Source organism: Triturus cristatus, chromosome 9, assembly GCF_964204655.1.
Source record: "Triturus cristatus chromosome 9, aTriCri1.1, whole genome shotgun sequence".
In the NCBI taxonomy this organism is placed as follows: Eukaryota; Metazoa; Chordata; class Amphibia; order Caudata; family Salamandridae; genus Triturus; species Triturus cristatus.
In genome coordinates this window covers 1224666757-1224691449 of record NC_140592.1, presented here as the reverse complement: position 1 = coordinate 1224691449, position 24693 = coordinate 1224666757, and the positions used below count along the sequence as shown (strand labels likewise).

The 24693-nt window shown below is 47.9% G+C and overlaps 1 protein-coding gene across 2 annotated transcripts in view; it reads right to left on the bottom strand.

Annotated features, from left to right (window-relative positions):
* Positions 1 to 24693, bottom strand: part of SUSD6 (sushi domain containing 6) — a 159453-nt gene that overhangs the window by 58209 nt on the left and 76551 nt on the right. For both annotated transcript variants that reach the window (XM_085627308.1, XM_085627307.1), the window contains exon 2: positions 23900 to 24102. In XM_085627308.1, coding sequence (XP_085483434.1) covers positions 23900 to 24026 — 127 coding nt within the window. In that variant the 5' untranslated portion in view covers positions 24027 to 24102. The remainder of the gene's footprint in view (positions 1 to 23899; positions 24103 to 24693) is intronic.

Sequence of the window (24693 nt, the reverse complement as noted above, 5' to 3'; positions counted from 1 at the left end):
TTCGCGCGAGTTTGAGCTATTGGCATTGTAAATGACAATGCCGTTTCTTTTTGTTTTGGGTTTAAACTAAAAGGCATTGTCATTTACAATACTAATAGCTTAACCTCTCGCAAATGCGAGACCTATTGCGCTGCAATAAAGGGCCTTCTCGACCGCTTTAAAGTAGTGATAAATAGTGTAGTGAAGAGGATGTGGAAGTGTTGTAAATTACACAGACACAAAGTGTGAAGTGATTGTTGCCTATGATCCGAGCTATAAACACTAACAAAGCACTCCAACACCTTTTGCTCTGATTACACGGTCGCGGCTCAGGAGGAAGAGCGGGGGGGGGGGGGGGTGGCTGTTTCCTGCCCTCTCCGTGATTCGTGTGTGCAGTGTGGCATTGCGTAATGTCATTGCTATCTTTGCCTAATAAACACTCCAGCTGTAGTAGTGCCATAGCTTCACCTCCTGGTACAGGGTGGGCTGTGCTTTATGGCAGGCATGGAGGGATGATCTCAGCTGCAGCTCCGGTCTCGTAATGTGCCCCTGCTAATAGTAGGGAGCGAGAGGTGCTCAGGTGGTGGTATTGGTGGAGGCGGTGGTCTTGACGGTTGTGGTAATGGTGGTGGTGGTATAGGTGGTGGTGGTATGATGGTGGTGGTATGGGCGAAGGCAGTATCGGTGGTGGTAATAAAACAGACTTTTGAAAACAACCCGTCAGGTGGCTTTAGTACAGACGACATGTAGCACAGATGTGCTGTTGTCAGCTTCAGTCCATAAGCACATGATTACGTGCTACCTGGAATTCACAGGACTTAATTCGCTAATCATTTCTAAATCCATTTTACTTGGTGTTGGGGGTGTTGGGGGTGGGGGGGGGGGGGGGGGGGGAGGAGGGGTTTGAAACAGACACAAGATAATGCCGGGTTAAAGTGACTGAAAGCAGGTGCCCGTGTTACGGGGGCGGCTGTGCTGCTTAAAAGAACACAAGCGGAGTCCGCTGAAGCAGCGCATGTCCGGCCTGCAGTAAAAGAAACTCAATAAAGTAAACAGTGCTTGCAGACTAAATAACAGGTCCCGTGTAACAAATGAAGTAAGAGGGCCAGTCGCCATGGGAGGGTACAAATGAAGACAAGGCTGTACTAAGGAGGGACTAACAAGCCTATTTATGAATCCGAAGGCAGCATTTACGAAAGACAATGTAGCCAATAAAAAATATGGGGAGTGGGCGCGGCTTCTCTCCCATACTCTACTACAGCAGTCTTGAGGAGCGCATGCGCACTGCCGCTGGGCTCAACCTAATATAAGGGTTCAAATTCCCACTGACCTCACTCACTGGTGATGGCTTTGCAGATAGCCCGAGGGCTCTTTACATTCCTGACGAGACCAATAGCTGGTAGTTTGGGTCCCACTTTCATATTTTGTAGTGTCTCAGACTCGGAATTAATTTTTTTCACACAACGCTGCACGGAAGAAAGGTGCGGGCTCCGCTGAACTCCAAGGTGGACCCGAGAAACACATTTTATTCTAATTGCTGCATTACAGCAAGGCCTCACCCTCGTCATGCTAATCAGCTGATGTAAACTAAGAGTGTTTTCTTTAAAAGTGACAGCGCCGCCGGCTGAACCAATGGTGAGTGTCTGAAGTTACCACCAAGCTCACATCTGCTTTACCCATCATGAGATTGCCCCGCGCTGCAAGACGAGGATTCCAGCCGCCCAGTGGGATACGAGGCTTGAGCTCGTCCATATAAACTTATCGGCCACACAAGCGATAGAGTAAGATGCCTGCCTCCTGTGGCCCCCAACTGGCTGGTTGCGATAGCAGAGAGGAGTTTCCTGAGCCAATACAGAAACTGCTGTCTTGCTTTTCATGTTATCAAACCGCATGAAAGCAGGGCCAGGATTGGCTGCAGCAAGAAAACCCAGCGCTCCTCAGCAGACCGAGGGGTTGTAGCTACAACCCCCACTAACACTGAACATGTAGGAGAAGCCTCAAGTGCGCATGTCGGGTTGGACACAGAAGCACCCGTCCAACCAGACATGCACACTTCACATAAAACCAAGCCTGCTGCGAAGCCCCACCCACACCAGCGCTTTCACTCCTGATAGGCAGCTGGCCTGAAATGAATACATCGCGGCATCCCGGCCAAGAAATAAAATTTAACTAAATCAATCTTATATTGATTTACTAATGAACCCGGTGAGGGGCAACAACTGCAGGAGGCCAGCGCTTGGGCGTCCCAATCCGGCAGCCGCCCAAAGTTACTAGCACAATAAATGTATGATGGGACAGGTTTACATTCAAAATAAATGTGTGATGGACACTTAATGACAATAAATGTGATGGGACACATACTGGCACAATACATGTGCGATGGGACAATTATTGGCATAATAAATGTATGACGTGACAAGATTACTGGCACAATAATGGGAAATGTGATGGAAAATATTACTGGCGCAATAAATGTGCAAGGGGACAAATAACAGAAGAAAATCGAAATAGGACAGTGCTGGTGAGACGAAACTGCTTGCTGTACTCTAAAGATGGGATGACGTTAAACATGGCCAAGATCATGGCTACAATAGTTGCCCGAGGGGGCGTGGTTACTAGTACAAGAATAGTAAAAGGGCAGCGCGGTAAACAAGGTGTATCAGCTCAGCTGGGTGTTAAAAAGAGAATTTTACTAGAGCAAACACGCAGTAAAGGTTCTTTCATAAAAATTATATAAGTGCATTGCTATCATTACACACTTTTTTTTTTTTAAATCACAAACACATTTTGCAATATGTCCGATTGGAACAAAAACCCAAGAGGAACAAAATAAAACCGATAACGACTAAAGGGAAAAAACATGACCAGAGCAAGATATACTTATAACGAAACAGGTTGGTCATCCACAACTTCCGCTAAAGGTTCCTGCTATGCAACAAACCCTGCTTCCACCAGACAGTGACTCAACCAGAACAGTCTCAGCTGAGAGGCCCACCCGAGGTCAAGGAATAACACAGAACCAGTCCAGACCTGAAGGTAAATGGGTGCCAGACACCCCCACCATATCCGCTGACTAAGGCAGGGTAAAACCTTGCCTCTAACCGGATACCCACAATTCAAGGTTTATTCCGTTACATGGTCAGACTTGCCATTCAGGCAAAGTAGCATTTCCTGGTGACCTGCAAGCTAAGCCACCCATAAGGACGGGTGTCAAAAACCAGCTGTACGCGCAATTACCAAAAGTGGGTCGAAAAAGTGCAAATTAGAGTACTATTTTTTGCATATATGGGTTAAGTTTCACTTTGGGGTGAAGCAAATAACCCACTACCCCCCCCCCCTCCCGCCCCCTCAAACCTGATAGCGAAGGTCAGGCTCACTTGCGGCATGTATTATGATTAGGACCGCATGAAATTTCCGCCATATTGCAAAATCCATGTTGCGCTTGTTATGCAAAATGATGCCGTTATGCCATGTTTGGGGGCACAACTTTAGCACACAAGCATAGTGCCAACGCGAACAGCAACTGGCTTTTCGCAGCACTCTTGCTTCTGGAGTATCATTTTGAGCGCAAACTGCATCCTCACTTTCAAAATGGCCGCCAGTGCTGCATAAACTTACAACATTTATGCAGATTAGGATGCACAGTGAAAGGATTTTCACCAGAGCTCGTTTGGTGTCCCAGTTCGGCTCTCTTTATATGCAGCTTGGGATACCTCCGAGTAACCTCGAGTACTTCTGAGGACAAAGGGGATAGCAGCAGAGTACAAACAAAAACAAGCATTGGCAAAGCCAATAGGTCTCGCCTTTGGGACCTTATTAAGTGTTTAGCCATGCAACAGTTGCATAACTAAACACTTATAAGGTCCCAAAAGCGAGACCTATTGGCTATGCCAATGCTTGTTTTAACTGCTGCAATCTATTGAAGCCTCACGGAGAACATCAAAGCGGCTGTGCGGCCGTGATCACGATCAAACATCAAAGAGGCCGTACGGCCGCGAAAGTGAAAGTAATCACGATCAAGCGCGGCGCGCGCGCCCGCGCACATTCACTGTAGCTCTAGGCTGGCCCGGTAGCACTTTTTGGAGCCCTCACAAAATGTCTCGCCAGACCAGCGCATGCGCTGGGTCAGACGAGACTTAAAAAAGCAATGCCGTTAAGGCGGGATTCACAAGAGGTTCCTGTGGTTGACATTCTGAGATTGCGGCAATGGGGTACTCCTACGGTTGAGCCGAGCTGCAGGCAGACGGGTATGCTGGGGCGGTTGTAGTACATTCTATGTGGTCTGGTAACGTCACGGTGAACTTGTCGCTGCCACCATGTGGGCAAACATTTGAGCTACAGCATCTGTTAAATGAATCACTGCATGAAGCGTGGGCTGCCCAGGGAGCGTGGAGATAGCTTGGTTATCTGAAAAAAATATTCCAGGAACTCTTTTTAGGTCTGGCTTGACAGCGCAGTTGTCTGCAAGGTTTATTGTTATCAAGTTTCTCATAGACACAGAGCAGGCTTTGTCTCCACCCAGAGGAGTATTACCATCTTACTCCATGCTAATGGCCGTCTGCTGTATAATTCCGCCTTCCAGGAAGGGCATCTATTGGAATTTATGCCAGGGCTACAGGAAGGGTCGGATTTTGTTGTTGCATTTTCTGCTTCAATACAGATTTGCTGCATTTGCCACATAATCTATCTGCTGCATGATCTGCAGATTTTAACAAAAAATGATTTGGTTGCAGCTCATACGGATCGAAAGTTACTAAGAACGCTGCAACACATGCTGCCTCGCAATGGATTCCCTTCGCAGAGTGTGACTGGGGACCTTTCTGTTGCTTATTGCTGTATTTGGGTATGAAATTGATACTAATTAGATGAACCCTTTGCCCAGACAATGTTAACATGTGTACAATTTTCAAAATAACGTAGCAATACTATCACAAAATTTGCTGCGTTACACAGCATAATTAGCCTTTTCTGGACGCATAATTTGGTCCTACCCTGCTGCATAATTCCAGGGGCCCAGTCTGTAGGGACTATTTTATACCTCGAAAGTACACTCAATTGCTGCGCTATTTTTCGCATTCTTGGTCTTCTCTGCGCACATTATGCAGAAAATAAATTACCGCCTGCTACTTTTTCATAGCTTTGGTGAAACCAACATGCAGACTTTAATGTCAAACAACATTCGTGCATGCAACACATCTAAAACTCACTTGTGAATGCCTCTTTACAATAGGCACATTAAACCAAACATATTGGCATTGACCATGTTTGCTTGCACATATTATGGTGATTTGCAGTGACAAAGTGCAGTGCACTAACAACTCTCGTAAAATAAGGGGGTGCTGGTAATTATGCGGCTCAGGTGAGATAAACTCCAACATGTTTTTAGTGCTTTGGGAGTTGTGCTATGGAGACAGCATGATCATAAAGGGGTCGGAAGCTTGATGGGCCATATTTATAAGGTGTCCTGGAGAAGTCCCAAAGTGAGCTGGCTTGGACTGAAACTGAATGACCTAGCTGTCATTTGCTTAGGAGAAGCTCTTTAATTTGCAACAGAGAGTAAGAGAGAAGTGCTTAATCTTTACTGGAGGGAGCACAGACGTTCCTTGGAGTGCTCGGTGCACACCAACATGGCATACAGGTGGGTCCCTGCCTACAGTACAAAATCGACCGTACCCTACACGTCGTAGGGAGACACTACAGACCCCATACCCTGCACGCTCTTCCGCCCAGCCGCATGTGATAGTGTTCATACCGAGCGTTCTCCGGAGTAAAATATTTTGATGGAACCCCCTAAATGAGAACAATATCTCCCCAAAGTATTGGATATAATTTGAAGTACTGCAGGGTTCGAAACCATGGTGGTGTGGCTCCAGGGCAGCTCTCCTGGGAAATGCAGACACTTGAGTCTCATCAGTGGAGCCTTTTAATTTACCACGAGAAGAAAAGAAATGCACATCACCGCTAGAGGGCCAAACCTTTTAAGTGAAATTTAAAGTGCAAGGCGAGCATAATGAAACAAAAATGCAAACACTTTGTACTCGTTTTTTTTTTATTACAATAAAACTAGCAAAATGAAATTCTACGTTTGTGCAAGTGAAGGAGACAAAACTGTAGGCACTTTGGTGGGCAGTAGCATTACTTTGTTCAAGGAGTAATTAACAAAAATGCATGCATGCTTCTATTCCTCTCATTAGCCTAATTACCATTTCAGACATGGTAATGATTTCAATGTTAATTCTTAAAAGGACTTTGCCAAGTACTTGAACACCGCTTTCAGTTTGCAGACACTCTCGAAGCCTGCAGGCAACACTGCACAAAGTGCAGCCTGAAAACCAGAAATGTAGGCGCCTTCCATCATCCAAGCCAAACACTACACCCTGTAACTGTGCAGGGCAGTGTGCACGCCCTGCACAGGGTGCACACTGCACTACTTCACTATACACTACCCCGTGCAATTTTCACATGCTCTCCAGACCAGGGCCAGCACCAATAACAGGTACTGCATACACAGCACTTGAATGTTCATTTATACATAAGGCTGCCTGTTTAGTTTACGGATTTTTACAGATAAATACAGACAGAAAACAACGCGTTTTCTGTCAGCATTTATTTTTAAAAGTCGATAAAAACAGAAAATTGTGCTTCTTCCAAGTAACTCTCCGTGCTGTCTTTCATGAATTAAAGACCAGCCGCTTAACAGATAGACGCAAAAACAACAATTGATGGACAGAATGCTGAACAATGTCATACATTCACCCCAGTACAGAGATCTGGGCCTAAATCCATCGTTTTTTTGCTCACCATGCCGTTCCAGTTTGAACCCAGCCATATGCAAATCAGTCTTGACCCTGTGCCTCATGGGAACAGTCCAGCCCGAACTGCCAAGCCAGGTCCTCCCTGGACTGGAAACAAGCATCCTAGGACCGGTTTCGGGGTTTCACCCCTCTTCAGCCAGGATAGCTTGATTCCAGTGGCATGGAGAGCAAGGGACCCAGGTCTGGGCATACCCTTCCCACTCGGGGCGACAAATGCAAAAACAACAATTGATGGACAGAATGCTGACAGCCAGAAACCGGTCCTAGGATGCTTGATTCCGGTCCAGGGAAGACATGGCTTGGCAGTTCGGGCTGGACTGTTCCCATGAGGCACAGGGTCAAGACTGATTTGCATATGGCCATGTCTAAACTGGGGTGGCGTAGTGGGCAAAAGAACGGTGGATTTAACCCAGATCTCTTGACTGGGGGAGAATGTCTGCATTGTCAGCATTCCGTCCATCATTTGTTTGTTGTAACGCTTAACAGATAGACAGCATGAGGAATTAAAAAACAGGATGAAATTTCTTTAAATCACAGCATACATTTAGGATAGAATGCTAGTATTTACCAGTCGATATATTGTTATGTAAAATTTGACAGCTTAACCCCTTCAGCGCGGCGCGGATTTCCACGCCACGCTGAAGATTCAGTGCGCGGGCGGGGCCATGACGGAACGGTTCCGTCATAAGCACAGCCCAACCGACGTGCATGACGGAACCGTTCCGTCAAGCGCGTCGAAGGGGTTAAATAGCTAAATCTCGAAAGACATCAAAATAGGAGTGCGCGTTTATCAGTTAAATAGATATGGAAAAGTACAGTTATACAACTTCATTTATACGCAAAACACATGTGGATAAATACAGATAAAATGGCCAAAAAATAAATATGGATAAATACAGACGGAAACGGCCAAATAATAAATACCATAAAACCGGGAGCCCTATTTATACGCAACATCTGAGCAGGGGATTAGATATGTGTAATGATGCCAACAGGCTCGGTCACTACGGAATGAACTAACTGCAGGCATGCATCACAATGAACCCTGCACTTACTGGGAAAGGGGCACCTACCGTGGGGGGGGGCCCTACCTGCACTCATAGGCACTGCAAGTGGGGCTGCAGGGAGGGCTGTGGCACCCCCGAAATAACCATGTTGGACTTCAGAAGGTGAACGAACGATAAAGGCCTTTGAATGTTTTTATTTTGATACCAATCAAAGTAATCTTTATTTCGGTCATAGACCATAAAAGATAATCATATCTAGAATACATACATTGTTAAAAATAACTATTATAATTCATAAAAAATATGTACATTAAAGATTACATTGGATCACGGACAATTCATTAAAACAGTGAAACAGTAATAAGTTAAAATAATTATAAAAACGATGTTAACCTAAAATCAGTACCTATTTGGATGGGCCTAAGAAATGGGCGAAAGAAGGGAACATCTCCTCCGCCACACAGCATGCCAGTAGCGTGATACCGAGAAGACTATAGGTAATGTAATATCAGTCTTCAAGATTCTGTAAGCAACCTTACAGTGTGTAGTGCCCAAATTCCTACAAAGTTGAAGGAGCCAACGTTTTCTGATTGATTTATATGTGGGACAGAAAAAAAGAACATGTAAATCGGTTATTTTGATACATTTTTGGTGCATTCAAGCACAGAAGTCAAATGTCAGGCAGACACATTGCTGCTAATTCTTTTAATAAGGAGATTGGTGTTTACTTTACTTTCTCAGACAGCAAAATGGAGAACATTTTGAAAAGTGAACTAACTGTGCGGCAATCGCTCTGGGGGAAGAGGAAGTGTAAAGGAAAGGAAAAGCTGCAAGATGTCAGTTTTTTCTAACAAAATATGAATACCAGTAAATCCACAGTAGAAATATTTCAAAATATACCAGGACTTAGAAAAACACAAATGAACCAAATTTTTGGTAATGCTCAAAAAATGTGATGGAAAACAAGGCTCAAAGGATCAAATCCAAACACTGCTTGATGATCTGCAAACTATAAATATTTGCTGAATCCGATTTTCACACATTCTCGTTTGTGCGCGATGTTTTTATTAGTCAAAACTGCAACCCCGTGTGCAATTAACGGCCATTTGAATGGACAATAAATGACGGGGTGGTACCACACCAGACTTTAGTAATGGATTTGCTATAAAATGCATCACCAGCCGCACACCTTATTTTACCACTCTCCTGCTGAATGGGCGTGGCTTTTTTTTGTGTAACACTTGGACTTTTCACAATCCCTTTGACTTCGATGATAGAACATTGATTGATGGCACCCCCTCCCTTCTGAAAATTGCTCCTGCTCCACTGCCTGCACCCACTGTGAGTGGGGCCTACGCCCACAAACTGGCTTAACCGGACTCCCATCATGCACGGGGCAGTCCATGTGCGGCTACGTGCACTTGTACAAGAAACACGCAAAGCGTTCTTTTTTTTACGAAACGGGGTTTTCCAGACATCCTTGCACCAGAAAGGAGTGGGAATAAACAACTATTTCCGTATTGGCTGGGCCGGGCCTGTGTTGAAGAAACCACATGTCTGTGCTTTAAACAGAGGAGATGGTAGGGCCGGACTGACATCACCCCGTAGGCCGGAGTCAAACTAAAGCAGCCGAGGCATAAAAAATGACCGCACGTTTGAAGATGATCTAAATCTACGAGTTTAAACAAACAAAAACTTAGTCATAAAAAGTCAGTCTTTACGAGACAGCACTGAGATTTCCTGCAATCATGTCACAGCTCACACGTACAGACCACCCCCACCCCCTTCAGATTTTACCAGTCATTTGATTCAAGAGCTGAATTATTTCTTATGTGGACATTTTAATGTACTTACTGTCATTGTACTGTATTATGAATTCATTTGTTTATATAAATAAAAATTACTTGAAACCAAAAAAAAAAAAAAATGAGAGCTGGAGAGGGTTGGATGTAAGAGGCCATGTGAATGTAAACATGGGGTTGCGAACCCTACAAGATGAAGGCCATTAGAGGGCCCCTGAGGACTTGCTGTAGGTCGGGAACCGCTAAATCAAGAGATGCGGTCTCTTTGGGTGACATTTCTGACCCTTGGTAGCTGGGACACCCCTCTGCATGCATCGAAAACAGACGAGCCGGACTGCGCAAGGACCGCCAGCCTCATCAGGCTGCTGTGCACCCGAACACACTACATGGTGTACCGGTTTACCTGTAACTGACCCTCGAGGTCCCTACTGTACCCCCCTACTGCCCCAGGCGTTGACGGACACCTGCCCTCATGGAAAGAGGCGACCATGGGCTCATCCTCAAGTGCCTCGGGATACTCTCAAGGCGCTATGAAAGATAAGTGAGCTGCTGCAATCTGTCCTTTCTGTGTGACAGAATCCAGGGTGGGGGTTGAAGACCCGGACCCATGCCCTTGGGGGGCACCGAGACTGGCCAAGATTGAGACTGGCCGCGTTACATGGGCCCTCGCACGTTCCATTCCATGACCTGAAGCGAATATCAGGGCACGTGTAGCATGCTGCAAAAAAACAAAAAAAACTACATACAAGCAGACATACACCTGCGTGTGAGGCTCTCACCCATGAACTACACCGCGGGTGGCTCCCAACAAGTGGGCGGGATCACCGAAAGGGGCTTCAGCAGAAGCCTGTGTGCAAACTACCGGTCAGGCAGTCACAGCTTTGGACTCTGGCAGGGCCGACTGGTGCTTTCATGCTTTCAAGGCTCGTCAAGTGGCTATAGGTGCACTGGATAATGGGATGACCAATTAAGCACCAAGGAGCTTGTGGCCTTCATTATATAGGTCAATATTTATGTGAACTGAGAAGTCCCAGGTCCATTAACAGCTGGAAGACGTGGGCTCACCTCAGGGCTACTTCCACTCACTGCCCCCACACTGCCTTTACACACACCCCTCTTTTCCGTTCACACTCTACGGGCTCGGGCACTCTGAAGCCTTTCTATGGTGCCATTGCTGGGCATTCAAGCGCACATTGTGCGAACGAGGGGTGCGCTGCTCCCCGACTCGGTTTATGGGATTAAAAAGACGCGGGGGATAGGGGCTTAAATAATGTCAACTGTGCCCTACATCACCACGCTGACTGTTATGCCACCCATGTAGGCCTGCCACAGTTCTGTATGTAGTCAAGTGTTGGCTGTACCACGACTCACCACTAACCCGTCAGCAGCACACTTCCACTAACAGTGAATGTGGGCTGTAGGGCTGGGCCACCTCTTTGACATGGAGGCAGAGGGCTGGCACCGTACCGTCCCCTCCTACCGGCAGCCACCATGGCCACCGCACTACCTCCTGCATCTGGAGAAAATGTTCCATACATCCTCATCCCTCCAGAGGGACACTGGGGCACCTAAGGAAAGCTGCGCTCGGTGGCCACTTGCTGGGCAGGACTTCCATGGGCACCTCACAGTGAGCCTATCACAGGACATGTGCATTGTTTCTTTCACCCCTTAACGCACTGAGACAGAAACGGTAGGCGTTGACCCTAAACCCCCATGAGAAAAGCCTGACCCTTTTTTAGCCCTTCATGAAGCTGAAGGCACAGTATCAAAGCACAGTGTGCACGTGGCCCCCTTCTGAGACCGCCAGCAGTGAGTGAAGTGTTTCTGGACCTGCTAGTTAGTGGTCTCTGGTGCAGCTGAGCCCTTGACAAAGGAGGGAGTCTGGACAAGCTCCGCCCCTCCTCGCCCCCCCCACCACCCCCAACAATAACTCAAGCTTATGGGTGCAAAGATCACACAAGCCTACGGGGTCACCGGTGACTTGACCTCTGCACAGACTGACATGATCAGGTGAGGTCCCTAATGTGGTTCGGGAAACACTAGTCTAGGGTCTTACGCCAAGTATTTGTGATAAGTTGTCTTTATGCCACAGCAAACCGAGAATGGAGTGAGGGGGTGGTGGTGTAGTCAGGTAATGGGGGTAGTAGAGGCCAGCTACATGGGTGGTAGGGGGCGCGGCGGAGCCAGGCACGGGGCGCGGCCAGGCTACATGGGTGCTAGGGGGCGCAGCAGAGCCAGGCTAGGGGCGCAGAGTACGGTGAAGACTGAGTAAAAGATCACTGGATGGTGCAGTGACCCGTGTATAGCGCTCAGAGTCCCACCTCCTCGGCAGCTCCCTGCACTCTGCACTTGCACTCCGTGGCTTCTGTCACGGGGCCACCACAGTGTCAGGGCGCCCTGCAGCAGCCCCCGCCACTCTTTGGGCTGGTTCGGACTCCTCTCAGGTCACACATGCGGGCAGCAAGGGTGCAGAGACCACCCACACAGGGTCCTCCAACACTCGGGTGAGGGGGCACCAAAGATCCGCTTCACAAGGGGATTCCAAGTCAATATCTTCACATTAAGACATTTTTGGGGAGCAGCCACACTGCACCCACCGCAAGGATTAACCATTGGCACCAGCCAGGAGGCCAACAGCGAAGGCGTCGAGATGGGAGCCCACTGCAGAGGGGCCCTGGGCAGCTTTGGAGCCTCCACAGAAGCCACTGTCTGGGCCCCGCTTACATTCGGGGGTCACAGAAGCCACTGTCTGGGCCCCGCTTACATTCGGGGGTCACTAGGACATGCCCAAAACTAAGAGGGGGCAAAAGCCACAACAAGGTTGGAGGGCTGGTCCATTCGGCTGTGGGCTTCGATGGCTGAAGCAGCGGTTGCATCGCCTGCCTACCAAGGTTGAACCAATGTGAACAGAGCAAATACAACGGTCACAAAACCATCAATAGCGCTTCACGAAATCACCTAGCGCCAACAACAGCAGGACCACCAGAAGGTACTCGAGGCCGGAAATGTACCTAACTGAGGTGTAAAACTGTGACCGATGCCAGCGGCGTCCACATACGAAGGAGGGTATGGGGGCGCCAGCCTCAAGTACGACACACACTGGCCTTGTAAAAGCTTAAAATACACCTCGACCCTCGAGGGAATCTCCGCCGATGGGACCTTTTACTTTTATTGGGGCACTTACATACCAAGAACCTAGCGCCCAAGGGCAGCTGCTGGGTTTACGAGGCGCTAGGGTTCTGTGTCTGTATGGGCTTTAGAAGATGCACTAAAACGTAAAACTGTTGGGGTACTTTTAAGGAGTGGGGGGGGCGTATGGTTCGAGTCAGAAATTGCAGTAAATGGGGATTCGGGAGAAATGTTTCTGGAAAGGTAGGAGTGGGGCCCCAGCCTCGACTGTAGGCACAGTGTGTCCAGTGGGGGCTTTCTATCTCGGTTAAGGGGCCCTCCAGTGGCATCAGGGGTGCTTGTGTGATAAACCCGGCCGGAGAGGGGCTGTTCAGCGAGCGGGTTTGTTTCTGGTCTGTGTTCCGCTGTAAAAGATGAAGAGTTAAACTTGGGTGGGCCACGGAAGATCCTGGGCAGAGAGGGGTGATGCTTGAACCCACCAGCGCGGAGGCTGGCAGGTGCCCGCAGGCGGCCTTGAGCGAGGTAAGCAGGGGCACCTATGACTGATCACCGTCAATGTGCGAGTGGAGACCTCGGAGGGCACCAACACCGTTAATGTGCCAGAGGGGAGACCTCGGAGGGCACTGCCACCGTCAATGTGCGAGAGGAGCGACCTCGGAGGGCACTGACACGTCAATGCGCGAGAGGGGAGACCACAGAGGGCACTGACACGTCAATGCGCGAGAGGGGAGACCACAGAGGGCACTGACACGTCAATGCGCGAGAGGGGAGACCACAGAGGGCACTGCCACTGTCCATGTGGGAGACGGTGAGACCTTGGAGGGCACCGTCAATGTGCCAGAGGGGAGACCTCGGAGGGCACTGCCACGTCAATGTGCGAGAGGGAGGCCTGGGAGGGCACTGCCAATGTACAAGAGGGGTCACCTCGGAGAGCACTGCCACGTCAGCGTGCGAGAGGAGACCTCGGAGGGCACTGCCACAGTCAATGTGCGAGAGGAGAGACCTCGGAGGGCACTGCCACCATCAATGTGAGAGAGGAGAGACCTTGGAGGGCACTACCACCGTCAATGTGCGAGAGGAGAGAACTCGGAGGGCACTGCCACAGTCAATGTGCGAGAGGGGAGACCTCGGAGAGCACCGTCACCGTCAATGTGAGAGAAGGGAGACCTCGGAGGGCACTACCACCGTCAATGTGCGAGAGGAGAGACCTCGGAGGGCACTGCCACAGTCAATGTGCGAGAGGGGAGACCTCGGAGGGCACTGCCACGTCAATGTGAGAGGGGAGACCTCGGAGGGCACTGCCACGTCAACGTGAGAGGGGAGACTTCGGCAGGGCACTGCCACCGTCAACGTGTGAGAAAAGGAGACCTTGGAGGTCAACATCCATGTACGGAGGGACTGGGAGGGCATTGCCACTGTGAATGTACGAGGGAGGCCTTGGAGGAAACTGCCATGGTCAATGTGCGAGAGGGGAGACCTTGGAGGGCACCTACAATGTGCAAGAGGGTGAGACCTCGAAGGGCACTGCCACCGTCAACGTGAGAGGTGATACCTTGAAGGGCACTGCCACACGTGAGAGGGGATACCTCGAAGGGCACTGCCACCGTCAACGTGAGAGGGGATACCTCGAAGGGCACTGCCACCGTCAACGTGAGAGGGGATACCTTGAGGGGCACTGCCACAGTCAATGTGCGACAGGGAGGCCTTGCCTTCTAGACGGTTTCACATTTCATGTTTACAGCTGCTGCCACCCACGCTGACCCGTGGTCTTCTGTAGAATTTCACTGAAAGGCCCGGTCAGTGTCTACTCCGAGGGGGGCGCACTGGTAAGGGGGAGGGTGAAACCCATGAACATCCTTCCTGGATTGGTGCAAAACCCGTACAGTAAGCGAACCCTGCGACATGCAAGCATAAAAGCTTGCTGTCGCAGGCCACGTCACACCGAATCCAAACCACCAGATGCCACGCAAGCGCGCGCCTCAACCCATCTTTATCAAATCTACGCGCAGAACTACAGGGGCCAAACCACGTACAGGAGGACGAGTCAACGGATCGATGGCGTCCATCGTCATCAACCCCACCGCACTCAGCCTGTGGTCCTCGACACCACCGCACTCAGCCTGTGGTCCTCGAGTGACGTCTGCATCAATCAATATCTAAGCATCTCTAGTCTGGCAACATCAAAACACCTCTGCCAACCTCGAACCCTCTGTCCGCCTCTGATCGATGCCTGCCCGCAACTTGGCGATGAGAAACACGCACACAAGCAGACCGTATGAAGCAAAAGACTGGGAAAGTCCATCATTATGCCTACAAGCAAAACACCAACTTTGTGAAAAAAGACCTCAACTAACTACCTCCCAAAAATATAACACTTGTCTGATGGAACGAAATGAACCACAAGAAAACACCTGGGAGGAGGCAGACACACCCACACTCAGTTCTGCTCCGATTTCCAGGATACCTTTACTGTACAGGTTTAAGTGAGATTTTACAGGGTAATAACCTAGCGCCTAGACGCACCGCCATGGTGGGTGGTCTTAGTGGCAGGAAGAGTCCTGGCGCAGTCCTCTTTCCACTTATGCGCACGAGCACCGTGGAAAGAGGAAGCGCTGCACATGAGAAGTGAGCACCATATGGTTCCTTCTCGGTCTTAAAAACAGAAATCATGGTGAGTCACGCAAAGAGTCTGCTCGAATATTTAACGCTTCGGTTCCAAGTATCGACCGCGGCTCACACCCTTGCATCGCCCACAAAAGTCAAAGCAAGACCGAAACCGCAGGCCTTCAACAGGGCAACCAACCAGCTATCTCTCACAAATCCCCTCTAGGGCCTGCATGGGGTAAGGTCAAATTCCTGCCACAACCTTCACCAAAGAGGGCCAACCAGGAGGCTGGGGATAAAACCCATCTGTTTCTTCAACACTGCAAGACATCCAGGTGGCTGGCAATAACCGCCAAGTGTGCCTTCAACAGAGTGGGCCATCTATGTGGCTGGTCACTAAACTGAGCCAGTCCCTCTAGTGAGGGCAAACCAGATGGCTGGTCACCAACTCGTACTATACCATGCACTCCAACAGAGGCCAAACTAGAAGGCTCATCACAAATCCATTCCACACCCTCCGAACAGAGCAGGTCATCCATGTGGCTTGTCACCAAACTTACCACGCTCTATAATGGAAAAGCCAAACCAGAAGGCTCGTCACAAATCCGTTCCATCCCTCCGAACCGAGCATGCCATCCATGTGGCTTGTCACCAAGCTGTACCATGCCCTTCAACAGAAAGTGCCAAACAAGTGGGTTGCGCCGTATCCTTTCCACACCCTCTAGCAGAGGGGGCCATGCAGGTGACGAACCCCCTCTGGTTCCTTCAACAGAAAAGGAGACTTAGGTGCCTGGTCATAGACTTCATCTGTGCCTTTAACAGAGCGGGCCATCAGTTTGGTGTCACCAAACCGCGCCACGCCCTCCACCTGAGAGGGCCAACCAGGTGGCTTGTAAATTCCATCCGGTTGCTCCAGGGTGCAATATCCATGTGGCGTGTCAGCAATCCGTTCCAGGCCCTCTAACAGAGGGCAAACCAGATGGCTGGTGGGCAATACCTTTCAAACCCTCCAACAAGAGCCGCCACCCTGGTGGTTAGCCACAAATCCCATCCATGCCCTCCAACAGGGCTATGAAAGAGCTTAAAAAAAGTTTACATTAAAATCCCTTCCACTTGGACCTTTAACCTTTTTAGATCGAATTCCACACAAGAGAGCCTAAATGTGGACTCCTGCGAGAATCGAAAGTACAGCAGAGAGCTAAGGGGACTACGCTCCGATTATGTCTCCTTCATAACGGTGTAACAACTGAAAGAGGTAGATAAATAGCTGTAAAGGTAGACAGGTAGAGGTGGAAAGATAGAGGTGGACTGACAGAGATAAAGGCAGAGACCGAGATATAGAGAGCGCTGATTCAAGCTTTGCACGGCTGCTCAGTTTAGTTTTAACCTCGTTCAGATAGCTGGCCTCCAGTACTAGTAATACTAACCGTATAAACGTGCAATACTAAACTGCGTCTGGTTTCGGTCCTTTAAGCTGCCAACCGCTCCTGGTCTTTTACGGCCGATGGCCATCGTTCCACCTCTGGTCATATTTAAATCCAGGTACTGTGTGTACTGCCTCTGCAGGCCCACAGGAGTCACTTCCTTAAGGACTGTGTTCTCTGCATAAATAAACTAAATCTGGGGGTGCACCGTACGTGTGGAATACTCCTATATTTGGAATCTGGGCAACAGTTGGGGAAGGTTCGCCAAATACAAGTTAAACCGCAGTTGGGCCAAATCAGTCTATCCCATCAAATGCTGCCCAGAAGTCAGGAAAGTTTAAAAATGGCTCCACTTGTGCAGTTCACGTGAACCTCTGGGACACGTGATCCAATACCCAAGAATGATCTGGGGAACCCGCACCTACAAGAAAATCTGCTTAACGTAGCACAAGAATATCTTCCTCGTCCGTCCATCCACCCTGCCAACTGTCTGCATATCCGTCCTGTGCAAAGGTCTTTCTGCTAGCATCTAACAAGGCTAGACGCCTATACGATGCCATGATTACTTAATCGTCCCTTCTGAGAGTGTGAAATGATCAAGCCCCTTTCACAAATGGAGGCCATTTCCAAAGTCTACTATAGCTGAAAAGTAGTTAAAACAAGCACTGGCAAAGCCAATTCGCCTTGCCTTTCCGAGAGGTAAAATTTTTGTTTTCTCTATTCTACAGTAGTTGTGATGTTAGTAAGTGTAGATTGTGTTAATAAAGTAGTTTGTAATGTTTCACTGATTAAGTGATGTATGTTGGATGTTTGTCTGCCTAGGTAGACCTATTGGCTTTTCAAAAGTTTTTTGTCAATGTTAGCCAGCTGAAGCATTAATGCCCCTACACTATCTCAATGGCACTGGAAACCATCACTGTTGATTACATACGCTCCCTTTGGTAGGTGTTCAGCGAGCTACACTACATGCTTTTGTTAAGCCATTTAACACAGCACACAGAGGTATGGTTCTTTCAGTAGGAGAGGGGGTCTTATTTTATCCTCCATTTATTACAGAATTTGTATGCAGAAGGAATTTACATATAAACCTCAATGAAAGGCAGCGGAGCTCTGTGTATTGACAAGACGGAGCCATCGCAACATATGATAGAAATGGTAACTGGTTTGTGGAGTATTGCTAATGCGGTTTGACGTAAAAGTGTGAATCAATATTTGTAAATAAATCACTTCTAGCAGTCTTCTCTGCCACCCCGTCAGCGAACTTGAGTCGCATGATTCGACGTGAAGAAGATCAAGTAGACTGCTCGTATAACTGCTTTCCTTGCTCCTGAACGTTACCTTTGGAACAGGTGGGGTAGATGCAAGAGATATATATATGCAGAGTTTTATATAGCGCAAACTTGACCCGAATCCAATCCGGTATCAGAGCGCTTTACATAGCACCAGTTACGTTACATGAGGAAACACATTCATTTTTTTTTGTTAGGCACGGGGAGATTAAGTGATTTGGCCAGAATCACAGGATGTTTTAGCATCATTACCGAGACTCTAACCCAGTTCCCCCAGGTCCGAGGTCGAGCGCCCTAGCCGTTAGGCCAACAATTTTGGGTTTGCATATATGGTTGCGATAATTATTGTTAATGCATTGTGCCTCTGTGTGATGATTTGCTGTTTCACATCTGCATGTAGCTCTCCATTGGAAGCAGTTGTAATGAGGGGCCGGGAAGCTAAAGCAGGACTCTGAGGGAAAGAGATGGAAAGAGCGGACAAGATGATGGAGGGGGTGGGTGGATGGAAGAGGTGCCTTCGGAAAACAACAAATGTGACAAGTGAAGGACAAGAATTACAGGGCTATTTGCAGAAACGGCACAAGGAGCATCAACACCACAAAGTAACAAAAGGCAACCTTCCCAAAACGGACTGAAAGAAATGAAAAAATAGTGCGCATACATGAACCGAAATAGACAAAAGTGAAAAGATACAAGTAATAGGCCACTGCTCCATGGGAGATAGCAAAACACAAGAAGAAGGGACAAAAAACACAGATTATCCACAAAGAAGCAAGTTTTTGGGGAGGACCCGTGAAGAAACAAATCAAAAGCAATGGGCGGGCTCTAAGCCCACTGAGTGGATACAGCACGTCTTGAAGAGATAGCGCATGTGCTGCCTAGGCGAGACCTTAAAACTAGGCACCCTGCGCGGATAGAACCAATTTATGTAAACAGAAATCCTACCCGTACCCAGGCGGTGTGGGCATTTAGTTCTTGTAACACTATCAGCGCCCTCAGACTTTCACAGCGCTTGAACTTGGAGGCCGTCCCTTGCAGCCACTGTACAGTACTCCCTGAAACGCAATCCATATTGACACAGTAACAACATTCTCCCCACGGGGCTCCAACAAAAGCATATTTTTGTTGACCAAAAACATGTCATCTCCTTACACTAGAATACCAACTGTTTAATAAAAGCGTTTATTTGGAAGTTAGTTTTTAAGTCTCGTCTAGGCAGCGCATGCTTCTTCGAGACATGCTGTATCTAGGTTATAGGCTTTAAAAAAAGCCCATCTTTACATTTGTTCCTATTACTGTCCTGTAGAAATGCTGGGTTTTCATTGGTGAATACAATTCATAGTCCCACCTTTTGGAGATTTGTATCCTCCCATTAGGACTGCCCCTGTCACATGCTTTTTTACTCTTCAGGTTATCTATACTTTGAGAGCACTCTTTTTTTGGGCTGCCTCTGCTCGTTAAGTGTTGTTTACTGGTGCAATGAAACTTTGGTCTGCTTGCCATCCCTTAAACTCCCAGTGCATTCCCATCAGCCCCCCACAACCCTTCCAAGACCACTGCTCATTTTGTTTGTTTTTTGTTTGATTAATTTACGCATGATTTGAAGTGCAGGGCCCTCATTTAATCTCCTTTTGCCTTTCCCCACCCCCCTCGCACAACACTGGTTGCTCACCCCCCCCACCTCGGAGATAGGTGCATTGATTTCTTATTCTAAATTAGTAGCTTTCATTTATATAGCACAGCTATACAGGCACACGGGGGAATTTAAAGGATCAGCCCATAATCACAGGATGCTGAGCCGACACCAGACTCGTACACTGATCCACAGCTCCCCAGTTGGCAGCTCTCCATATCCTTTCCCTATCCATGTTGCAGGGTGCAGTACCTTATGTGGCCAATAGAGGTCCCAAGGGACACCTAGTGATAGCATGTGGTAATGCACCCTTACAACACTGCTTGCCCGCCCCCACCTCCGAGATCTCCATTGATTTCTTAGCGTTATTTTAAATCAGTAGCTTTCATTTATATAGCGCAGATATCCAGGCGCTAGAGGGAAATTAAAAATCAGACCATAATTAAAGGATGTCGAGCCGATGCCGGACTCAAACATGGATCCTCAACTACCCAGTTGGCAGCTCTGGTCGCTGTGCCATATCCTTTCCCTATCCATGTTGCAGGGTGCAATACCTTTTGTGGCCAAAAGAGGTCCCAAGGGACACCTAGTGACAGCCTGTGTCACTGAATCCTTTCACTGCTTCGCGTACAGTAGAACAGTAAATGTTGGTGTACCCACATTAATGTGCTGCATAGCTAAATACTTACAAGGTCCAAAAGGCAAGTGCAAATGCTTGTTAACCTTACTGTAAACATTTATATCGCTTGCTTCTCACCTTAACACCTCTATGGTCCCACACTCCCATCATTGGATGCTGTGATTTAACGGAAAGTACTTTAGGTACTACCTCACGCCGGGGGTGTCGCATGCAGAGGCTGCTTAGTATAGATTCCACCTCATGCCTCTTTCTTACACTACCCTACACTTCGTGCCTCTTTATCTAATGAATACAAGGCTGCCTTGCCTTGATTCCACCTCATGCCTCTTTCTTTCTCCACCCTACACTTCTGCTCTCCGTACCTCACTCTTATAGGGTCTTTTTCACCCCCGCTTTCTACCTTTGTTAAGGTTTGCCTCCCTCATCTTCCTGCTTTCTCACTCCTGCTTTAGTCTCGCCTGCTTAAGGTCATCGTTTCATAATAAAAAAAAATAAAAAAATCATAGTCCCTAAGACGACGAGTCCCAGTCACTAACACCGGCACAAATTAAGCAATGCCCTGTGGCACTCTTCGATAAACCCCAATGCAGCCTCTACAAAGGTCCTTCCATCCTCCTGTCAAAACTTCATCTGTATACTCGAACTCATTCACAGATCTTAATAGATTCCGTAACCCCAATTTCTCCCCATGCGGCATTCGTACTTCCTGAAATTGAAGTCATGATCCCATCCGCATTATCATTCCATCGGATCACTTGCGTGACTCTGGATTCAACCTCTATATGGTCCTTAATTTTCTTTCGATTATTGCTCACACGGCATTGATTCCAGGTGGTAACATTTACTTCCCAACTGTACTCCTATATGGAACCTACCTACTTGTTTTACTCAGCCAATAAAAGCCATAATCAGCCATGCCATTAGTGGAAAACTTTATAACCGCTTCAGATGCTGGTCGATCACCAAACAATCCTAAACAGAGGCGTGTTCATTTGAAGGCAATCGGAACCATTTATGGTAGAACTTGGTTAACAAATGGAATGCCAGTCGAAACAAGCAGCCGTTCGACATATTGTACACCAGAGTTCAAGACTGCTGTAGCTAGCACTCTTCAACAATTCTGCTAGAAGAAGCCTGGATAGGAGATTGGTCCTTTCTGTGCATGAAGCCAGGTTCCTTATTCCACACCTCGCCTTTTACAAATCATTTTATCAAGTGACTGATGGCCGAATGTTAACGCCGGAGTCGCAGACAGCAGTGGCCGCATCTGCAAATTAATATGACAAGACGAGCCAGAACTGAGCCAAACCAAGGTTCTGGTGTGGCTCTAAGACTCTATGCAGGAGCCAAGCCATTAGAAGATTTGGCGTGTACATCGCATAACAATGTAGAAATAAGACAGCCTTTTCAAACTTCAAAAAAGTGTATTTCTTTAACACGTGGAAGCACTTCACCTGCACACAGTACAGTGGTGCAGAGTAGGATAAAGTGGCATATAGTGCAGTGATGTAGAGGACAATGGTGTAGAGTGCAGTAGTGTGGAGTGGTGCAGGGTGGAGTACAGTGGTGTAGTGTGGCACAGAGTGGAGTGGTAAACTAGATTGCAGTGGCGTAGAGTGAAGTGGCTTAGAGTACATTGGCATAGAATGCAGTGGCATAGAGTGGTGTGGTACAGACTAGAGTCTACTGACAGAGTGCAGTGGTGCAGGGTAGAATTCAAAAGCATAGAGTGCAGAGTTGATTAGAGTGGCGTAGAGTGGGTTAACAGAGTGCAATTGCATAGAGCAGAGTGGTACAGAGTAGAGTGCACTGACAGGGAGTGAAGAGTTGCAGAGTTGATTGGCATAGAATGGAGTGGTGCAAAGTAGAGTGCAGTGGCCTAGACTGGAGAAAAGTGCAGTAGTGAAGAGTAGATCAAAGTGGACTAGACTGCATTGACTGAGTAGAGTGGTATAGTGTAGCGAGGTGTAGAGTGGAGTGCGGCAGAGTAGAATGCATTGGTGCAGTGGCAGGCTGCAGGTGCACAGATTAGAGTACAGAGGCGTAGACTGAAACGGAGTGGAGTGATGCAGATTAGAGTGCAGCGGCATGAAGTGGTGCAGAGCAGAGTGGAATAGTGTAAAGTGGAGTATGCATGGTTGGGTAGAGCCCTGCCATTACAGACAACAGATCTTCCATTTAAATGTCCATTACATTTCCACATACAGTTTTACTGATAAAAGTATACAGCGCACAAACAATGTGTGGAAATGTCATCACCTACTGTATTGATTTGTTTTGATGGTATTAAAATATTTGTTTCCACCACTTAAAAGAATTACCCAAAAAATGTGCTTCGTTTGTGCTTCCCTAATTCTGATGTTCTGAAATATCTGCTCAGTTCATTTACATTTTGTTGCATGCTAGAAAAAACAGATCATACAGCCCACCCACAGTTGCCAACAGGATTGTCACCTAAATCCTCTCACTTTGAAATCAGAGAAAGAAAAGTAAACACCAAGTTCCCTGGAAGACAGAACCAGACATTTGACCTCAGTCTGCAAATGCACAGCAAATGTGACAAGATAAGAACAAGAGTTGAAGCCTTCTTTACAGTAACCGAGCACTGGGGGAAGGATACAGTAAATAGGGTTTGGGCTACGGAAGGGATGAACCCAAGCTGGACAGGCTAAAACAAATACAGCCAGAAAATAGAAGACAAGCAGATGCGAGTTACAAACCACAAGGTCAATGGTGAGCAGTGGACGGAATGCATTCCAAGGGAAGCTTTCCGCAGGTCACCAGGATGTTGTTTGCAAACCAGACAGCTGTGCTTTCTGGCAAGCTTTGACCTAAAAAGTACCCCAAAACTCAGACATAAAAGGAGCATATCAGAGATATGGTAAACAGTCTAAGCTCCAAGGAAAGGACACACAGGAAATGGAAGGGCTTAGACAAATAAAACCATATAATCAAAATCAAGAAAAGAAAGTGACAAAACAAAAAAGCTTATGGAAAGCAAAAGCGAGTACTGAATTCTAGGTTGGCTAGCAACGTCTCCAATAGCTGTGAAATAAAATGTTTCCCCAGGATCACACAATTTGACAGGCAGGGAAGCCAGTATTGTGTTTAGGTTTTCTGGTCTCACATTTTGAAATTCAGTCACCAGGTGTATATCTCCCCCCACCCCCCCTCTCCGGTTTTACTTCAGAGGTCACTGTTTTGTCTTTTACTCTTGATGCACGACAAGAAAAAGTGACATTAACAGAACCGACCTGACTCGGGGCCCCGGACCCAACTACCAGGCCAAGAATGCATTAATGGGGGGGGGGGGAGGGGGGGGTGACGCACACCAACACCTACCTCCCCCCTGCCACACCTGCTCTCTACACAGGAAGCAATCGGGGCATTTCCTTAACACAAGACATGAACACTAGCCCTCCCCGTGTACTCTTTGGCACATGCGAACAAAGCCTTACACAGAGTGTCTACTGCGAGTAATTCTCTATTGTGCCGAAGTGATGGTTACTATCTGCGGGTGTTCTGTGCACATACAGTTGTATACATCCACATTCAGGGAGCAGACACCAGCACTCACCTAAAGCCCGCCCCTCGGGCAGCACGGTGACTAGCAGGAGGAAGAGGTGCAGCAGCTTGCCATGGCTGCTGGGCGCTGTCAGGGACCCAAGGCTGCCGCTGTCTGCCATCACCGCACCATGGTACATCTTTGGGGAGCCCTTCCTCCAGCTCCCAGCGCAAAGCCCCGAAATCCAAGGCCGGGTGCGCGAGCGAGCAGACCACCTGCAAGAGCCGGAGAGGAACATTACTATGGGCGAGATCTGAAATGGCACCGGTTTCAATCACAAAGCTTTTTTCACGAGTGTGCGACGTGCACTTTGACATTCAGGAGTAAATCAAGCCCAAGTCAGGAGTAAGGCACATTGAAAAAAAAAAATGAATTATGCCCACTTTTTTCGAAGTCTTTTTATCTATTTTTCACCTGCAACAATATCAACCACTTGTATTTATTAATTTTAAAAAATGGTAAATAACAAATGCAGTGCAGAATAAAAATAACAGCGAAGCACTTACGCAGCAATAAATATTGTAAGACAGCTGTACACAACTAAACCTGCTGCATTTTGATTGGCTCCCAGCCAGGTGATAGCTACTCGGGAGATTTCTAGCTAGTTATCCGTCACCTTTATTAAAGCATCCACCTGCAGATGGCTGCGGCTTCATCCCGTGCCATCTGCCTGCGACGATCACAGCATTCTAATTAAGAACTGGAATGTTCACCTCGCTCACGGAATGTACCTGCCCGGGGGACATGCTGCTAGGGAAGACCGCTTCAGAACCATTCACTTCCTTGCGCAGAAGGCTGGATGCGCC